General features: G+C 48.5%; 1 protein-coding gene across 1 annotated transcript in view; it reads right to left on the reverse strand.

The window, feature by feature from the left end:
- Positions 1-19,851, reverse strand: part of LOC126525598 (uncharacterized) — a 31,808-nt gene extending 11,957 nt beyond the window's left edge. The window contains exons 1-2 of the mRNA XM_050173527.3: positions 19,543-19,851; positions 418-540 (exon numbers count right to left, since the gene is read on the reverse strand). Coding sequence (XP_050029484.1) covers positions 418-540; positions 19,543-19,660 — 241 coding nt within the window. The 5' untranslated portion in view covers positions 19,661-19,851. The remainder of the gene's footprint in view (positions 1-417; positions 541-19,542) is intronic.
- Between the last annotated feature and the right edge of the window lie 1,093 nt (positions 19,852-20,944).

Genomic DNA, 20,944 nt, shown 5'->3' on the forward strand with positions numbered 1-20,944 from the left:
GCGAAAAACGAGACAGGACGGAGAAAACGGTGGCGAAGTCACGTCACTTGGCTTTACTGGTAACAAAATATGCATGTTTATTCACTAGCTTCGATCCCAATCCCTAACACTTGCAACATCGGTCAAACAAAACAAAGAAATGCCATGTGTAAACATTATTTTCCGCTCAGAATCACAAACGGCGTTATATTCAATTCTGGGGTTTCACGTGTCAAAATCACACTCTCATTATGAGACATACCGTAGTGAGGAACTCCGGATTAATTCTGACCACCTGGAGTTCTTTAACGCGCGCCTGAATTTTATGGGTATACGCGAGTGTTTTTTTTTTTTTTTTTTTTTTTTTCACTCCAGACGTGTCTGGCGGTCCAGCCACATCCATTTGGCTGACGGTTCATCGAGCGAATATACACTCACTGGGGGTCGTGGGCGGCGTTGTCGTGATACTGCGCTCTGCATCGCTGCCGCTGCCAGCGCCGTCTGGACTTGATTCGTCGGTGATTATGGCCCGCTCCTCAGAGTCCATATTCCGCAGGTAGTCTGCGAAAGCCACCAGAGAAGAGCAAACAAAAATAAACGCACTGCTTGGCTCGATCGAACAAGTTCTCACGATCATGTGCAAAAACAACCGCGAACAAGTGTTTGCATCGGCTCGATCCTTTCGCGTCATGCCGATAAAGCCATGACGTTTCTTACAAAAACCACTAGAGGCAACTCGGGCTATTTTGTTCTATGGAAGTTACAAGTATGGTGATTTAGAGAGCGCGGAAATGATGCGCGGTAGATACATTTGCCCAAACTTCGTCCTCTGGCTTCATATGGCTATAGCTTTGTAAGTGCTCAAAAGAATATTGCATTGTAAATGCCAGAACTCGCAATAATTACGCATGTGTGCAAACTCTGATTACCTTGCTGTGTTTAGAAAGCTAGTAGTGCTAGGAAATTTAGAAAGAAAAGTAACAGTAAATAACGGGATAAGAACGTTCGAAGTAGTAAGCACGGAGATGAGACAAATACGCGCAGTACACACAATTCCCAAGGTAGTTGAGCGAAAGCAGCACCAGCGTATTCTCTCTCTCTCTCTCTCTCTATATATATATATATATATATAATTTTATTTGTAGGAAACGCAATGGCAAAGGCCTGGAGCACCACTGCCAGCCGCGGACGTTCGCCTGCTCCGGCCCACCGATCTCTGGTTAACTTCCGACACCGGCAATATCTGATTTCAGGTACAGAATGGAATTGGCGAACGATAGCAGGCACCATGACTCCTTTCCAGATCCCACGCACCACTTCATATTTATTGTGCCCCCAAAGTACCCTATGTTTCACTGATGCTGCATTCCGCTTCCCTTTTATTTTCAGGTTATCTTGGTGGGTGCTCGAGTAGGTCTTCCCTTCGCTTATGTATACGCCGAGGTGTTTATATTGCTTGACTATGGGTATGACTCGCTGCTGAATTGACACCACGTAGTTACTCGTCTCGTCATTAAAGATCACAATTCCTGATTTCTCTGTGCTAAATTTAAGGCCTAGATTTGTCCTTGCGTTGCCACACATATTGGCCAGTGTCTGTATATCTCTTGCATCGTCTGCTAGTAGCGCTGTGTCGTCTGCATACGTCAGTCCGGGGACCACTTGCACAATTTGTCCATTACGCGTGTATGATAAATCAAATCCTAATGGACTGTTTTCCAGTTGTCTTTCTATGCCCTTAACATTAAGCGTGAAAAACAGTGTAGACAAAGGGCATCCTTCCTTCAGTCCTTGGTGGATTTCCATCACTTCAATACAATTTCGGCCTTCCCACACCATTTTTACTCGGTTGTCCCTGTGTATCTGCAAAAGGATAGATAGTTGGGCGAGTTGGTACGGTAACATGATCTTGCACTGTAGCGCGAAGTGACGCGGACAGAGACTAGAAGCAGACAGGTCGAGCGCTCGTCCTGTCTGCTTCTAGTCTCTGTCCGTGTCACTTGGCGCTACAGTCCATGATCATGTTCTATGTATCTCTCTCAGCAGCTCCACGAAATCGCTATCTATGCCTTCGTGCTTGACAATATCCCACAACAACTCCCTGTCTACGCTGTCGTAGGCTCCTTGTACACACACCGAACGCAGCGCCATCGCGCGGACGTCACCCCTTGGCCAACCGGCGAACGGCCCAAACCCGGTCATATTTAGCAGACGCGTCGACGAAAAACGCCAGACGACCAAGGTTGTACGATAACGGCGTACGAGGGGCCTTGGCGCTGAGGCGTAGACGGAATCAAAACGCGCACCACATGCGGGCACACGCACTTGTCAGCGTCAATATTTACTGATCGGGTGTAGAAAAAAAAGAACAAGAGAAATGAAAAAGAAGGCCTGAGCGTGGCCTTTCGGATCACGCGACAGTTATTTCTTTATGCTCCTTTTCTATCGCAGCATGCTCACACACACACACATATCTAGAGAGAGAGAGAGAGAGAAGGGAAGAAGGAAAGGCAGGGAGGTTAACCAGACTGAGTCCAGTTTGCTACCCTACACGTGGAAAGGGGAATGAGGAGTGAAAGAGAGAGAAAGAAAAGATGAGTCTATACCGCACTTTCACAACTCTAGCAAAACGTGCACCATTTACGGGGCAAGCTTTCAATCAAAATTGGCATCTATCTAGCGTTTCCGTTCTTTCACGCTGCGTTGCAAGTACTTTCAGATCACGTCATATCATAAGAAGCCAACAAACAAATACGCCAAGGACAGCATAGTGAAATCATGATATTGAATCGTAGCGCGAAGTGACACAGAGAGAGAATAGAAGCAGACAGGACGAGCGCTACAATTCAAGATCATGTTACCGTACCAACTCGCCCAACTTTATATCCTTTTGCATAGGAAAATCACTTGTACTTATTGATTGAACTAAATAAGTGATAAATTAATGAAAGGTGAAAGTGGATGAAAACTGAACGGCATACCTGATCAGCGGGACATAGCGGTTCTGAGGGGAATAGAAGGAGCGCAGTGTGTTAACGAGAGGAACCACACGCAATGCAGATTATGATTCTTATTATTGTTTGGGGGGCAAGGTTAAGCCCCAAATGGTGTAGTGATAAAAGCGCAGCTTTCTGGCCCTCTTAAGAAAAGTTCGCACCCTTCACTCTCGAATATGTTTGCACACTTTGGGGCTTACCTTGTCTCGCAACAATAACCTGTTTGCGCGCCTTTCCTTTACTCTGCGTGGCCGGTATACTTCCAGGCCACGAACGACATGCGCGTTATCAGCGTGACATAGCATTCTCCACGGGAAAGTAGCGAGCACGGAGTTTTCAAAAAAGAAAAAGGAAACGCTAGCAAGGCAGACGATAATTGTGGGACAAGATAAGCCCCAAAAGGCGCAAACCTTTTTTTAACTGTGTTTGGCGCTTATCGTATTTTAATGTAGGAACGAAAAGACAGGAAACCGAGGGCCCAATTATTATTAGTCATATCATAAGCAGCCAACAAACACACCATGGACCGCATAGGAGAAATTACTTGTACTTATTAATTGAGTTAAAGAAGTGATAAATTAACGGAAAATGAAAGTGGATTAAAATACAGCTGGCCGCAGCTTTCATCCACTTTCATTTTCCATTAATTTATCACTGTTCTAATTTAATAAATAAGTACAAGTAATTTCCCCTATGCCGCCCTTAATGTATTTGATTGCTGACTTCTTATACATGTGTGTGTGTGTGTGTGTGGTGTGGTGTGGTGTGGTGTGTGCGGTGCGGTGCGGTGCGGTGCGGTGCGGTGCGGTGCGGTGCGGTGCGGTGCGGTGCGTGTGTGTGTGTGTGTGTGTGTGTGTGTGTGTGTGTGTGTGTGTGTGTGAGAGAGGGGGGGGGGCACAATTTAGAGACGACTTCTGGTCTGTGCCGTTTATATCACGCAACTAAAAGAATTGCGGGTACAATGCAACGGCGACTTGAATAATGTAGACACGTATTTGAGCCGTTTGGACATAAGGCGCCTCGATGCGCACGCTGCAGTCTCATTACTCAGTCACAATGATGAACTGAGAGCAGTTGGACAACGAGAGTGGACAACTGTGGCGCTGCCATAATATAGCTGGCACACTGGAATGTTGATTAGTCCGACCTTCGTGTTTGTCGCCTTCAAACGCTCTTGTGACTCGTATTTACTGCCGTTCATTTGCCTTCGTCGGCCTAAATTTCGAAGGAATCCTTTATTTCTAAGCGCAGAAGGCAGTAAGACTGTGCGCACCTGCAGAATTATTGCAGAACTGTACTGCGAATTGTCGCAGTTACAACGCAATATTTTGTTGAAAACGGACAATTTGTAATATCATAAGGCCGTTTGAAGTCAGAAGGACCAAGTTTAGGCAAATCGCCGTACTTGTCCATAATTTCCATGCTGCCTAAACCGCCATGCTTGCAGCTCCCGTAGGTGATGGCGATGATGATTTATTGGCATCTCCATTGAAAAGGCGGTGACAAATAGCCACCTAACCTGCTCGAGTTACCCAGGTACGCTATCAACGCTCTTCAGTCTAGCATTTTTGTATACATCTACGAGGGCGAAGTCTTTGCCGTTACATTTTATTAGCCAAAATATGGTACATGCAGGTGATTATGAGTACACATTATACAACGTACCTAGTACACTATTCTTCCACGTAGTTCCCGCACCGGTTCAGACATTTGTCCCATCGCAGCCCTAAATTTTAGATGCCCCCTGTGGTAGAATTCATGGCACGCGGCCTCCCCGAACGCTCATTGTCACGCAAGTCTTCACGGCCTTTTGCGAACTCACGACACCACCACTTCACGCTTCTCAAAGCGAGACACCTTTCCCTATATATACGTGGGCCGCATTCCCCTGTGCATTTCGATGGACGTCCGTTCCCTTGCTCCATAGAAAACGAATCGCACTTCGTTGCTCGTACACAAGCGAAATTGCATCCTTTGGGTCGTACCTTGCCACACAACGATAATCGTCATCTGTCTTGTCCGCATTTCCTTTCTTTAACGCTGCGAATCCGGTACTTCCAAGTCACGAACGGCATGCACGTTATCAGCATGACAGAGCATTCTCGACAGGAAAGTACTCCGTGGACACGTGAAGCACAACCGCCATCTTCAACAACTGACAGCAGCGCCGTGCCGCAGAGCTTCCGGCACATGTTAACTTCGCATTAAAATTTTTTTTCTCTCACTCAAAATTTCTCTATCTGCCGTGTACCGCTATCTATGTCTGTAACGGATAAGGTCGTTATAGCTACTATATAGGCTCCCAGCTCCCAAAAGGGAGCCTATACAGAAACTCTAGTTACGCTAGCGCCTCGGCAGAGTTTCCTCTAGTGAGTATTGTAGGAAACTCCGTGATAATGGTCCCCTTTTAGGGCCACACTATAGTGCCGAGAATATACTGGCAACACCAAGCGTACAAAACAGCGTTTCACCTTGTGGCATAGAACCCACGCATAATGGATGGCGGTGCATCACGCCTCGAAGCCGAAGCAGGGACGCACTAAAGACAACAGAAGCGCGGCAAAGCGGAGTAAGGATATCGCCGGACAAATTCTGAAAAACAAACTTTTACACAAAGCAACGCGGAACTTCTGCGTCAACATCGTTCCAGTCGGCGCTGCAGATTTACATCCGGCGTTTACATAATCGTTCGCTGCGTTCACAGCGCCGAGCTATTTATGTATAAAGGGTATACTCGTTCCGCGTACGGCGGAAGTCCGCTTTCCAAGGCGACAGCTCTTAAATGGGAAACACATGTACATCGCGATCATCCGATTCGTCTGTCCACGCGATAAAAAAATAAAATAAAAGATGGCCGCTCGCGATCACCATTGGTTAGCATTCCTCGGGTGTGCTGGCTTCAACAAGGCCGACGTGCACGAGGAACAATTTTTTCGCTTGCGCCTGTTCCATCGAAGCGACCGTCGCACACAACTTACTGGAATCCCAATTGGAATCCTCATCCTCGTCTGGGATTCTCATCAGGTCGCATTAATTGACGAAATCGAATCAGTACAATACCGTTATGTTCGTTTCATCCTAGTTACCTGCCATATCACACTGCTTGTGTTACATTAATGAAGACTACCCTTCAAATCTCATTATCTCTTCGCAGAAAGGAATCGCACATTTCCCTTTGTTTCATAAACCTCACCGAATCTCTTGGCTTCCTTTGGATGCACCCAGCGCCTTATTATTCAGCTCGTCGTGATCACGTACCTAAATTTAACGTACCCCGTCATAACACCGTCGCGTCCTCACAAGTTCTCCTTCCTGTAGGACTTCGATCGACTGGAATAATCTACCTACATCATTAGTAAGCATAAATGACCCCCTACTCGCTTCAAAAACGCATTAATTAACATGAGACAACGCCTGGTAGCAAACTGTATAATTGTACACTTATACGTGGACGTTGCCTGTTTCGCAAAGTGTACTTCGTGTATTTAATTACTCCGTATTATGTAAGCGATCTTTTCTCCCGGTTGTTATTGAAATATTACTACCATTTTTCAATACCTCCCTTCGTTCCCTGTAATGTGAATGCTCAGAACTAATCCATAATGCGCAACTCTAATAGAGCACCGGTTATCTGCCCTAGCTACGCATTATGCACGACTATGCCCAATTTCAGTTGTTCCTGTTCACCTCAACTAGAATATCGGCTACCGTCACTCGGTCTCTAACTCCTCTACCGTTCTCTCACAAATCCCACATTTCAAATCCCACTGAAATGTGGGCGGGTCTGTATCGGCCAAACGGGCCGGTGTATCAACGACAGAGCATGGGAGCACCGCAGATCGTGAGAAAAGGAAACTGGGTCGAATTGGCCCCTTCACTGCAACGAGTGCAATTGTAAGCCGGTGCTTGGTGTCATCAGGATCCTGGGCAGAAGTCGCGATAAGTTGGCACGTGAGCTACTGGAGGCCTTTCTTATTGGTAAAAAATTAAAAAAAAAAAAGGGGGGGGGGCATGTTGCAGTGACTCGTCGGTACGTTGCCCTACGAAGAAAGGAAATTGAATTCGTGGGATCTTTCTTGTAACCATAAGGACCTAATAGGAAACAGCTAGGAGCGACATGATGTTCAGTTCTGCTTGGTGTACTTGGTCATTTGGTTTTATTAGGCACTATAAGTGTTCCTGGGTGTTGTTTCACTGCTCTGCTGTACTGTTGGTTTTATTTGGTTGTTTTATTGGTTTTGACTCTGCTTTTGCTATGAACGTGTGACTCTGCTTTGCTAAGCTTACCTAACATCAGTATTGCTAACATATTCATCACTGGGCTTAGGCAAAGATCCCTTGGAAGATAGAAGGTGCATGCGGCCTTTGGAATTTTTTTTTTCTTGACGGTTGGTTTTGATAAGCCGATTGTGCGATGGTCATGCGACAGAGTGCCCTTTATAAATTAGAGCCCCGTTCTGTCCCATAAGCAGTTCGTAGCCCAGCCTCTTTCCTGTCTTCTTGTATGTTTCCTCAGTGCATCTTCTGTTAGCAGTTTTTTTTTTCTTAATGCAATGCACCAACTAGCCCAACAACGTGTTTTACTAAGAAAACTAATTCATAAATATACGCTATATACTAATTAATCTATAACTTAATATTTCATGCTTTTCTTTCTTTCGAATGTATTTTCCATGGCGGGAAATGAAGGTGACAAAATTGTGTTAATTTGCCGTGATGTACAGTCAACCAAAAAAGTTTATGGACCACGGGATCTCATAAAACTGAATTTCAGAGCAACCTGTAAAGGTAGCCAATAAAGCCATACATCACTATGTTGTTCGCAATTACTAGCAGCGGCTGGAAATGCAAACACAAGACTGTGTTGTGGGGCTGCGGAGATATGAAGCTCTTTTTTAAATTCCGTGGTCCATAATGTTTTGTGGGCGACTGTACGTGGAATGGTGTTTAGACTTTTAAGGGTTAAAAACACTGGGGGGAGAGAGATTTAAGAAGCAATTAAACACTGTAATTGTTGTCAGGCGCCTTCATTGTGTTAGCGCTGGCAAGTTCTCATCGACAGTTCATATCTATCCTGCACTACATTCCCCCCCCCCCCCCCCCTTCCGCCTTCAGAGCAGTCAACCAGACTGCTTTCCTAGTGAACCCCTCAGCATTTCATCTTTCTCCTTCTGGGAAAGTCAGATGCGACGTCATGAAGAAAACACTGGAATCGTGCGCATATTCGCTGTTGGACTTTAATCCGAGCTTGCGCATTAGCTCGTGCAGAACAGCTGGAGTGGGTGGCACTCGAGATAGGGCGAAACGGCGCGATTTGTGGCGCGATTGTCCTCAGCGCTATCTAGTCTCCCTTGGAGCGAGATAAGCTACACGCAAGAGGTGACAAAATGTGGAATACCAACACGATGCGTCGCATGTACGAGAAGTTTTCTTTTTTACATTAATTGCAGTAGCATCAGGAGCAAACGAAACGCGAATCGGAAATACTTGTAGAGGGATGATCAATCAATCAATCAATCAATCAATAGAAACTTCATTACATTGTTAGGGGAAATGACCTATAGTGCTTGTGGCTTTTCGCTGCTCTAGGTGCAGGGTTAGCACCTTCACTACGCTCTCTCTTATAACCTACTGTGCACATTAGAGACGTTAAGCCTCCTCCCGCCCCCCATACACACACATTTTATTTTATTTCTTTCACGATTGCTGCGATCCATGGGTTCGACGGCTACGGCGGTTGGCCACGATGGGTTCACGACATATCCGCGGAGTTGGTTTCCGCATAGGCTTATACTGCATTTAAAGATAACGTTGAATTGTGCAAACTGCACAAACTATGGATTACAAAACAATGTCGGCCATCAACCCGGGTACCGGTGTCTACCAACGCGTGCCGCATCACGTGGTGCAGGTTCAACGAACTACACCACTCCGGTCCACCGCAGGGGCACAAACGAAACGAAAATACGACCAGGTCGCAGAACGACGACCGCCAACCGAAAGTACGCAGTACTTAACGCGACAACGGCGATAACGCCCCTGTGCTCGCAGAGCTGCATCCGACGCTCAGGAAGTTCCAGAAAACGATTACGAGGCCGTTTGGTCGCACCGGACTAGTTATAATCTTACAAAACAGGCCCTCTAGGGCCAAGGCGGTGCGTGGTGGCGACCACTCGCCATCACAGAATCCCCTAAAAGAATAAAAATAAAGATAGAGAGAGAAAAAAAAAAAAAAAGGAAACACGACAAGCTGAGATCTGACCCCGCGATATCGCGGGGACGGTGACACGCAAAACTGGCCGAAACTGGCGCGCTCTCTCGCTGCTAATCGCTCGCGCTCTCGAGTCGTACCAATCTCCGAAGTGATCGCGCGAGAACACGTCACTGCCCTCGGGCAACATCCACCCCTCGAGGCAGCAGCATAACACGGGGAGCTCCCTGGAAGTCAATTATTACGTCACCGTGGCGGTGGGCAATGAAAACACCAACGGCGAGGGAACGCTATAAGCGATGCCTGCTCGAACTTCGCGGCGGGGAGGGTGAGAGCGGGGTCAGAACGGTTAAGACTTCGCCGCTGCCCGCGGTCAATTTGCCCCCCCCCCCCCCTCTTTGTGAGGCACGACGTGTCCCCGTGCACGTGCGCTGCTACCGTTCTGCAGCACTGCACGTGCCCGAAGACACGTCGCCCCTTGCTTTGGGAGCTAGACACCCTGTCTCAATAATTGCGTGCAGCGGGGTGGAAGCTTAGAACGCAAATCGTACCGCCCGGTAAGCACAAAGAGTTCGTACAACGTATCTGCGTTCACGAGGTCGGATGTTGCATGCAGTCTTGTTGGTGTGGTTCATAATTCGTTGTACAGGGCGGACTATCACGGGACGGTCGGTCAGGAAGGGGACAACACGCGAGCTGCATCGGGCTGCTGTGCCGAGCACCAATAGTTGGACTGATTCGAGCGCGCTAACATTCGTCGGCATTCATCGCTCAGGCTCCTGCTGGCGCCCAGTCGCTCGCTCGCGTCCACTCGAACTCACCCTTCGCCGACATTTGTTCATCGTCACGTCACCCGGCACTGCCTCCAAGTTCACACTCACATCAACCCAAACTCACCGGCACTCCCTCCCGTTCGCACTCGCGTCTGCACTCGCATCCTACGGCGCTCGCTAATGCCCGCATCTCACGTCTGTGAAACTGGTATGCAGCATACTCGTAACATACAGGCTACGAGGCAGGCCGTAGCTCCGCATTAATTTTGACCACCTGGAGTTCTTTAACGTGCACCCAAAACACATGCAGAACACGAGCGTTATCGCACTGCGCCCTCTCCGTCGAAATGCGGTCGCCGTGGGCGGGAGTCGAACGCGCGACCTCTTGCTCTGCAGCGGAACGCCACAGCCACTGGGCCTCCGTGGTACAGTGTCGCAAAAGTGCACAACACCGCGCACTTTGAACCGCGCACCGTTGCACGGTAATGTGTCCGCAAACCGTGCACGATAGGGGTCTGCCCGCTTAGCCTGGCGTCCACAAACGCTGCACGGAACATCGAGCCAGAGCGCGGTTTGTGGGTTTCGGGTGGGCTCGTTGGCCATGCAACGGGGGCTATCGCTAGTGTGAGTGAGGGAGATCTCGAAAGCCGGGAGAGGAGGACGCGTGGCGCGAGCAAGGTCGCGCCACCCCGCCGTGCTCAACATCTGCTCTGCGACCACGTGCCGGTCGCGCCACCCGGTCGAACAACCACGGGCACACGGGAGGGCACGCGTCCCTTACGAAATAAATGGGGGGGTCACGTGACCAGCAACATGCTGAAAGGATCATCCGGCGAGTTGTTTGCCGCACGCACCTGGTGCTGTTATTGCGGAAACGCCGCCGATTCCGGCCTCGCGAAAGTTTCGGACGGCATTCGCTCCGCTCGAACCGCTGACCAAACGCGGCTCTCGGGGTTCGAAAGAAGCAACACACGCAACGAGCAGCAACGAGCACCAACGAGCAGCGGTGGTTTATCGCGAATAAGTTCTGCAGAAATCCGCACGGTGGAGGACGCGCGACGTAACGAAAAATTGCCGTCAACCCACACTCGGTGACAGCGTAAGAATTCAGTGCAAGCTCCGGCCACAAAACCGCACTGCATCTGTGCTCCGTGCCTCCGCGACGACGTCACAGAAATGAGCGAATGTAATTGGCTGGCGCATCTTTACAGCCTCTGTCTTGGGTTGAGACTATATATAGAATACCGCGGAATAGTACGAATACAGAATACGGAATAGTACAGGTGCCCTCGAAGATTTCGACCTTGTCGCGGGTATTCGTGCGATTTCTCCATACAGTCACTGTTATCGTGTTTGCCATTTGAATTTATGTTTCAGCTATTGAGTGAGACGCGCTCGCGGCTTCAGGTGACCATTGCGTCACAATTGTTGCAGCGTTCCCACACGCCGTACCTGTCGTCAACAGAAGTGCAGTGAGGTCCATTTCTAATAGGAACGCCTAAGTAGCATGCGAGTCAATATAATTATACTGTCTAGGATACTACTTAGGCTAAATGTTCAGTTTAAAGTGAAAATTTTGTTTAATACAAAAGTAAATGTTGCAACGCCTCAGTGGGACACCTTATTGATAAAAAGTAAGTCTGCAGGGCTCCCTCTTCGTTTTTTTTTTTTCGATTTAGCAGCTGCAATAAGTAATGTAATACTGATAAGGCGTAGTGGACCGCGTTGTACGCGACGCACGTCGCATCTTCTCGAATAGTCGCAACGACCGCCGGTTGATCTAGAACGCTGCACAAGACGCCATAAAGAGGGGGGCAAACGCTAATTCGCGGCATTCGAACCGACGAGATTCAGTTTGTGCGAATGAGACTCATGAGCGCAATTATGACTAGCGAAGTTAGCGAAATTAACTTTTACCTGCAAACATCAGGACCAAAGCGCGAACTTTCAACCACATTTTCATAAGCTGCAGTCGTCGAATGACGCCTTGTTCACGTGACACGCAGGCCTACAAGCTATCTATAGAAGGTGGTGGCTCACCTTGACCCGTGGTCCCGGGTAGTATACTGTACGGTGCACCATGCAGGTGATTAGCGATCCACACGAGTTACGCGCATGCGTCAAAAGTGGCTCTATCTGCCAGCAGATAAGGGTTCGACGCAATGCGCACTCGATATCGAGTGTTTGTAAGCATTAGCGGGAAAGTAAGCTGGCGACTTTCCGCGGGCTATGCGTTTCTTTCCCTTCCTTTGTGGGGTAAACGGAGAAGGACCACGTAATATACGAAGGTGACTCACAGCACCTCGCCTTGCTGACGGTCCTGAGAACACACACACTTGAGCACTCTCTCCATCTATATGCCGTCGAGGGGCAGTTGCCTGGAGCGCATTTTTCCCAGCGGTAGGTAGCGATGCCTTCTTTTTTTGTTAACGTAACATGACGATATGATAGTAATAATGACATCTCGTTGAGGTCACGCGACGTGGCTGGTCAGTTTCGGTACAATGTGCGGCATTAATTGATGCCGTGGCCTTTAAAATGGCGGCACATGCCTCTACAGCTGTTCGCAAATGAGCTTTTTCGTCGTCATGACGGCGTGACGGCGATCATTTCTTGTTGGCTATCGTTGGCTATTTCGGTATCTGATCAGCGTCGGTGCGAAGTATGGCACGAACAACGATTCGCGGCAATATTTTCACGCGTCCGGCGCGATTGGGATTCTACCCGCCCGCTCGGCCAATCAACGTTAACCGAAAGCGACATCCACAAATGCGATCGATCTGTAATAGAAATCAGGCACACGTCTCTGTGCACTCATGCTGTTGGCGTTTAGATATCCACACAATATGATGATTGCATGAGCATGGCCCCCTTTGAAACGTAGTGGAGGCATGCATTCCACCAAGCTCGCATTTTTAACCTGTGGAATATTAAATTAACTTATATTAGGCAATTGGCAAAAGGCCGCTCTACCGTGAGAGGATGCTTGGTAAGCCACAAAAGGTGCAGCAAGAAATGACAGCTGGCACAGCCATCGTGAAGTTCTCCCACCAGCTTCCTGAGACGTCGTCGCGTGTGTCGGCCTAATGTACTGCAGGGTGTCCCCGCTAACTTCAGCCAGAGTTTAAAAATATGCGAATGCCACGTAGCTGGACAAAACCAAGGTAATGTCGTTTGCCGTCGCTCGGAGATACTCAAATTATCTTTTGATTCCCCCTAATTAAATTAGTCTTAATTAATGAACTTCTCAAATATTCTAGTTATATGAAAAGTGTAAATGAGAAAATTGTAGAGCGACATGAAAAACTCCCGACACAGCTTTTTGTTGCTCGATACGTGCTACATAAAAGTGTTTTTCCGAGCGCAAAAGAAGCTCGCAAATACGCGCAAAATTGCCGCGCGACTGGCCGCTCCAAGCACTTTGCGTGTATTCGCGGGCTTACCCTTACCGTCAAATGAGTGAAAACAGAATTTCGAAAGACGACTTTACGAGTATAAAAACTGATTTACGGTTGAAGCACGAGGGCAATTACGGGTAGCCATCTATATAGGTCAGTGTTGGCTACCAGGCCTCCGGAAAAAGCGCCTTAGCCTTCTACAGCAAGCCACTGGTGGACACTATATGCAAACGTTCTTGTGACGAGGAGTGACGGCACACGCGATGAGTGCCGTATCTCCGCGGGCAGCCTCGCCAGAGGTTTTACCCGGATTTTCCCTCGGGGAATGAGGCGACACACCCGAGCGAAGGACTGCCCCTCGAGAGCTTTATCAGCACGCCGCAAAATGAGGAGGCATCCTCGAGAACGCAGCTGGCAGCCTTCAGTGACAGCTCGCGCCGGCCGGGATGTCACAAGGACAGTTGTACGTATAACACGTTGATCTGCCACACGACGTGATGACAGCATCGGGTACGGTATACGCATGGGCGAAACGCACGCGCTGTGGATGGAGGATGGCCTCAGCTCGACGGGCCAACGTCTCGACAAAGGTTATTGTCTTTGGCAGGGCAACAACTGACGGCAGGGATTATATATGGCTCCCTTTCTCACGAAGGTTCCCTATAGTCAGACCATCAAACAACGCACCTGCAGAAACCGGAGGATGCGACTTTCGAGAAGATCCGGAAAGATTCGTCCTCTACTTCAATAGTGCGGCTGTACACGGCGTATCTGTGCAAGATCAGTAATCTCGAGTAGCAGTAATCTTGTTGTACCGAACCATCGGCTCACATATATACGCTTGTCGCCGTAACTGACCCAAATTGGAACAACCTCCACAGGCGTCAACTTTTTCACCGAAAGTGTGGACAAAGAGTCTCAAACAGCACAGTACGGCCAACGGGATAACCTGTATGGCTATATGTAATACATACTCCCCGCCATGGCCGACGGATAATGGCGGGAGTTCACCGAACAACAGGCGGACTTCTTGAGGTAGTCATCTTGGGCCGGAGACAGAAAGAGAATTCCCCAGCACACTGCATACCGCGATGCGTGAAACGGTAGCGCATGGATTGGACATGACGAGAAAGAGCCCTTTGTACCAGAAATAAACTCGATTAATGTGGCGTATTGGGCGTGTTGGTACATGTTTGAAAAGGCGGCAGGCGCAATAAAGACAGCGCTGCCGCCTTTTTCGCATACTCCCCCGTGCCCTTCTTTCAAGTCTTCTATCCTAGAGATTAGCTACTGGGGATAACTTCATATGTCGACCAAACAACAGCCTTTAAAAGTCGTTTGCGCTTTCCTTTCGCGCACCTAAGTCAAAGCAGACATGGATGGCGCCCTTGAATCGCGCCTCCATAGGACTGCGGCCGCGGGGTCAGAAATCGGAACAGCTCAGCTAACACAGCGACTCGTACCAGACCCCGCATGCTGCAGAGTTGGGCTGCTATACAAGACCAAGCTAGGCCTCGCGGCGTCACTCAGGAAAAAAAAAAAAAAAATTACGAGAGAGAGAGAGAGAGAGAAATGAAGGAAAACGAAGAAAGTCGGTGGCGCCTTCCCTGCGCACGATGCCGGGTCGACGCCCCTCCCCCGTGGCCCGAAAACGTCCCGTATGTGCTGTCAGCTGAGTTAAATAAAAATAAAACAAACAGAACGAACGACGGCAGCTGCATAGAAGATTCAGTAAGTGGCTCGCTGCGGACTGTCGCATATATACGGCGTAAGAAAAAAGAAAGAAAGGAAACCACCCTGACGTATAGGCGGTCTCAACATAAGCACACTGCCCAAGGCCGATAAAACTGACCAGAGCAGATGCTTGGAGATAAACGTGGCGCGGGCACACAGCCTCGCTTTCTAATTTCTTTACCGACTCTCTTGGTCTTTTCGTGGCGATGTCAGCGTGCGTACGCACAGCGCCACCCGTTACAAGCACTTTCGCTATCGCCATTCGAGAAAGTCTCGCCAAGAAGGCGAGGCCTCGTCCCGCAACGAGGCTGGGGCAGACTTCGCAGGCCGCTTGCTCATTAAAAGAAAAGTTCAGTAAGAAAATGAAATAAAAACGTCGAAAGCTTTCAGAACGCCGTCCGATCTTCTCCAAGGCAGCACGCAAGCCCCTTGGTATATGCAGAAAAGCAGAGGCAAGTACAGTGTGGAGCAAGGCATCCGTTCAGAGCAGCGCTGTCTTTATAGGCAATGCCACTCGAGGTACACTTCAAAGCCGGCACGAGCACCGCCGATAAGGACTCGCTCGCGTCTGAGCGAGGCAAGAACACTCTCCTCTCTCCTATAGCTTCACTCGTTCACTGCCGCGGGTCTCGGGTTTAACGCGTTTTCATCGTAAGCACGCCAGAGGAGAGGGACGAGGGGTCAACAATCACGCCACGCGAGGAGAGCGCCGATGCCTTATCGCGGGGACGCACGCAAATCCATCAGGCCGTGTGCATAAAGAACGCGCGCGGCATGTATACACATACAGCGAGCACTCGCCAGCACACACTATAGCTTAGAGCGAGTCACATTCACCCACTCGCATCGAAGGTCGTCCACTATGCAAACACTTGCACGAGGTCACTCGCACCTAAACAGATACGTTAGAAGGCAGCTTATCGGCCTGGTGGTTCCAGTGGTTTCGGACTACGCTAGCGCGGTACTTCTTTTCGTGCTCCGCGGGCTTTCTTTCAGGCTTGGAAAAGAGTTTTAGGTTGCGCGTGTCGATAAACAGAAAGCTGGATCGGTAATTTTTTTCACAACGGCGTACAATTTTCTCATTCACACTTTTGCTCTGAATATAATATTTAAGACGTTATTTGATTAATTGTAACTAATTATATGATTAGGCGAAATACAAGAAAATATGGTCCCGACCTGCTCCAAGCGACGGCAAACAACATTACTTTGGTTCTGTCCAGCTACGTGGCACTTGTGTATTTTTTTTTTAGAGTTTTGGCACGTGTTACGCGGGTCACACGCTATGTTCTGCAGAATTGTGTACGAACACATCACTTTTACAGTCGGCACTCTGTCTATTCAACTTCTTTACGTCCTTTGCGCTGAAAATAGCGTTATGTGCTAACCAGCGCGTCCAACAATGTATTCTTGTTAGGTTGCAGGTGTGCGCACCAAATGCACGGCACACAAATGTTTTTTGCACACCACCCCCATCTGAATGCAGCTGCCATGGCGGCCGCATGCGTTACAGATTTATCAAATTAGACGAGATGTTCTGTTCTAAACAAATGAATTCACCGCAGTTATGCATGTGCGGATAAGCTCATTGCCTTTGTAAAAAAAGAAAAAAAAGAAGAAGAAGAAGAGAGAGAGAGAAAGAAAACGGAAAACGTGTTTTCTTGAAAATCTAGAAAGGTGCAATAAGTAACGCCACAAAAACGTCCGAAACCACAAGTGCGAAAATGATACAAATCCACGTGTATACTACCCACGATTCCCGTGTTACTCTACAGCACTTTTTTGTTGTTGTTGTAGTGAAGCCCGCGGGCCAAACATACACTTTCCAATGAAGACGCCGGCAAACGTCTCCCGCTGTCATCGGGGCGTCCCTGCCGAGCAAAGTGCAACTCCGCCTTGTAATACGAGCCGTGACAAGTTACAGAATACATCGGCGCAATGCATTTTTTTGCTCATTACGAATAGCAGTCAACGCTGACGCCTCAGCAGCGAGCTGGGCGTCCCAACTCCGGAACACCAGGCACGGAGAGACCGAAAACTGACTGAATTGCGTGCGCTTTTCAAGCTCGTTTCGCTACCTTGGAGGCGCATGCGCAGTGAGAGACGTATCTATTAAACCCCACTTCCGGAATAAATCTGTCGCCGACAGTCCGTGCTAGTGTTATTGGTGATACGACGATGACCCTTAGTTATGACCTGTATCCAAAAAAGGAAGCTGCCATGAATTGGGCAGTAGTAAAAAGAAAACTACAAAAAATATAATAGTGTAAAATTAAAGAAAATATATTACAGGAATATGAACAGTACATCAACGAATAATGACAACAAAGTAACTTAATTCTGTGTCTGTTATTTTAAATTTAAGAAATATTTAAATAAATGGCAATAACATGATTTGTTATCTGTTAATAAAAGTGAAAAAGGAAAGTGCCTGCTTTGTCCTCATTTTTGCTGCTAAATTCACCACGAATCAGGTACTAGGTCTGAGAGTGTCCAAAGGCCGAGCTTTCTCAAATGTTTGAGGGTATTGGGCCTTAGGTAGAGCTCCCATTTGACAAACTTTGCGCAAGAAAAACAAAGAAAAAGAAAACCAGGCATACGAGGCACGTGGGAATGAATGCGTACGCGGTTTTCCGAACAAGCAGGGTAGGACCTGCTCCGAGGTGTGAGAGAAGCGATAAGCAAAGTAGGCTTCAGCAACACATGACCTGGTTTCTAAATGCGTGGCTTGCAAGGCAAGTAGGAACGAATAACATATCGTCTTTTCAGTTTACAACGAAAGACGAGACGAATAATGTCATTTATTATTTTATTGCCGCAATTCTTTATCTTTCATTATCGAACACCCCTTTTACAAAAAATTTAGTTTGACTGCTCAAATACGTCAGATCGCAAATGCAGCGACGAAAAAACAAATGTTTCTTAGAATGTGTGAGTTATATATTACAGTGGTCTTATTATGCTGGTGCAGCGCCAAGGTGATAAGCTGGGTCCGTGACGTCACGTCAAAGCTATCAATACATCCTGTACTAAATGTTTCAGTTTGACTGCTCAAGTACGCACCATTCCTGGTCTCATGCCATCTTTCTTTTTACGATATTTTTCCGTCTCCTCAGTGTACTTCTATGTCTTTCGTTTCGTCTTGTACACGATTGTTGGGCTATGATAATGATGATGATCATCATCATCATGATTATTTTTATACAACACCGAAAACGCCCGAACCCCCGATGGAAAACTTTCGCGGCAGCGCAAGCTATGATCATTTCCCCCCGGAGGAAATTAGCCACTTACGAAACTAGGCCGAGAGTGGCACCGGCTGCGCGAACACTACACAGGAAGGAAAAGAGCGGACAGCTGCCAACGATCGATGCGCACGATTTTGCATGCCTAATTTCCTCTGCTTTCCATAAACGCTTTCTCCTGCAAGCGATACGAGGCCGAAGGCTAACGGAAGTTTCGTTTTCGAATCGCGCTCATTCTCTGGCGTGGCTCCGCTGTTGCTATGGCGGGCCGGTCAGGAGCGCGCCCGCGGTGTCGTCTGCATTTGTGAATGTCGTCTGCTCGAACAAAGTTTCACGCATCAGTAATTTCTACAGAGCATGTCGGAAGTCACATATCAGTGCGCGGAGGCTTCCGTGTCATGCGTTCTGATTGCAAATGCATATGTTACAACTAAAATACGTTAGGAACGTGATTACGCCCTTTGTGTAGCTTCGCTGTTAGCTTTGCGGATGTAAACATAACAAGGCCAGCGTGAACGCGAACCATCTAACTACTAAGAAGCACCAAAAGTTGCGAACGAAACTCCAAACAAAAAGCTCGTATGCAATCGTAGACATCGCTTCCGAAACCGAATAGCTTTATATTGTCGAACGGAGGGAATCAAGTACAAGACTTCAGCTCGTGCTGAAAAGAAAAAGAAGAGAAAAGGAGGAAAAACAAAGATAGCTGCAGCTACAACACAACAAGGTCGCGGTAGGTGAACTATACGACTGTTCGGCGCATTTTTCTTGAATCGTCGCGGCAATTACTAAAGGAAAAGAGACAACTAACAGATCGAAGTCTTCGATTGGGACCAGGCAATGTCCGGAACGTTGTCTGTTGACAGACATATGACAGGCGATGCTTTGTTTGGATTTAAAAGCCAAGTGCCTGCCCTTTCACATCAACCGTCTAGAAAACCGATTCGCCCGTTACTCCGTAATCTGTTCGTTAGATAAGAATTCCAACTCCTGTATTTGCGGAATACTAGTTGACAGGGAGGAGACCCGTTAAGTACTGTTTGCTGGATTATTCTGCTCCTATCGGCTTGTAACACCACCGCAACCGATCGCGAATGATGCGACACACACACACACACACACACACACACACACACACACACACACACACACACACCATGGTGACACGACGAGCACCCCGCGCGGTGCGAAAAAGAAATCGCTTACCATCGAAGTGCCGATAACGGGCGACACCGTTGTGTAGTCCGAGGCAGGGTAAAATCGTGACCACCAACACCAGGCACCACAACGACGGTGAGCGGCCGATCGAGGTGCGGAATGCCATCGCCGTTTGTTGCGAGACGACGGAACTTCGGGACCGGCACACACGGGCCAGCAGCAGAAACACGCGTTTCAACTGATCGGGCGCACAACGGCGGAAGGAAGCGTCTAGCGCGAGCCGCAAACGCTTCGAGAGTGTCTCGCGAAGTGCTCCGCGTCCTCAAACCGGTCTTATCGGTGTTCAAAGGGCGCTCGGTCGCCTTATATACGCCTCAGGAGGAGGGCGAAGGAAAGCGCTTCGGGAGGAGATTCCTCCTCGCTGACGGCCGCGGATGCGAAGGGAGCGCGGCAGTGCGGAGCGTTTTCGTTCTTCTGCTTCAGCTACTCCCGCTGGAGCCCACGGATACGCCGACGACCAAGTCCGTCACCGCACTGACCGAACAGTTTCTCGAGATTGTCGTCGACGACAGTAGCTACCGGCGTTTTCGGCAGTCGTCCAGCTCAGTCCACATTCGCGGCCGTCGTTGATCGTATGCTACCGTCAATTCCAGACGCCTCCGTAAATATGCGGCTCACTGGCACTGCCGAACATTCACTGTGTTTGTTCGGGACAGACAACGCCCACAAAAGTTTCGGAAAACAGATGGTCCGTCCGCTACACGCGATATAGTGCATCCGTTCATGCAAAAGAAAACCGATTTCATGAAAACCGATCGAACGAGAACTGCGACCACCAAAGTACGCGAAAGCGCTGTCATTGCTAGCGACTTCTGCGTGACACGTATTATATGAACTGGTTTGTTGTTCTATTAAAGCTAAGCTGGGGGCCACTTGAAAGAGCTCTGACAACTGACAATTTCTAAACGGTTGCGAACCGTTTCCTTGGGAGCAATTCCATGTTCAGAAATGTGCCTTTAATGGGCGCGACACCACTTAGCAGTAAGACTTCTGGCACGCGCGAGAAAACGAACTGAACGCGAAAGATACTCACCAGGTGCGCCAAAAGCGCTGCCATCACGAGAGACTTCTCAAAGGTGGATGGCTGCAGCATTTCGAATATGCCAAAGCTATGCACAGAACTTGAAATGCAGTTTGATATATGTGACCAAGCATGTAAAAAGGACTTGGAGCTATGCCCCCTAAGCGACCGTAAGAGATAAACAATCACCAACACTGTTCCTGCTGCCACAGTAGCACAGCGCTTCGCCACTTAGCACTGCAGGTGCGTGGGAAGGACTGCCTACAGAACATCGCATGAGTTCTAGAGTTGGCTTTCTTCCACTGCTTCTGCGTTTCGTGCTGCGGACTACCCCAATGGACTACATATAGTCACTAATGCAAACGTAGA

The sequence above is a fragment of the Dermacentor andersoni genome, chromosome 8 (assembly GCF_023375885.2).
Source record: "Dermacentor andersoni chromosome 8, qqDerAnde1_hic_scaffold, whole genome shotgun sequence".
In the NCBI taxonomy this organism is placed as follows: Eukaryota; Metazoa; Arthropoda; class Arachnida; order Ixodida; family Ixodidae; genus Dermacentor; species Dermacentor andersoni.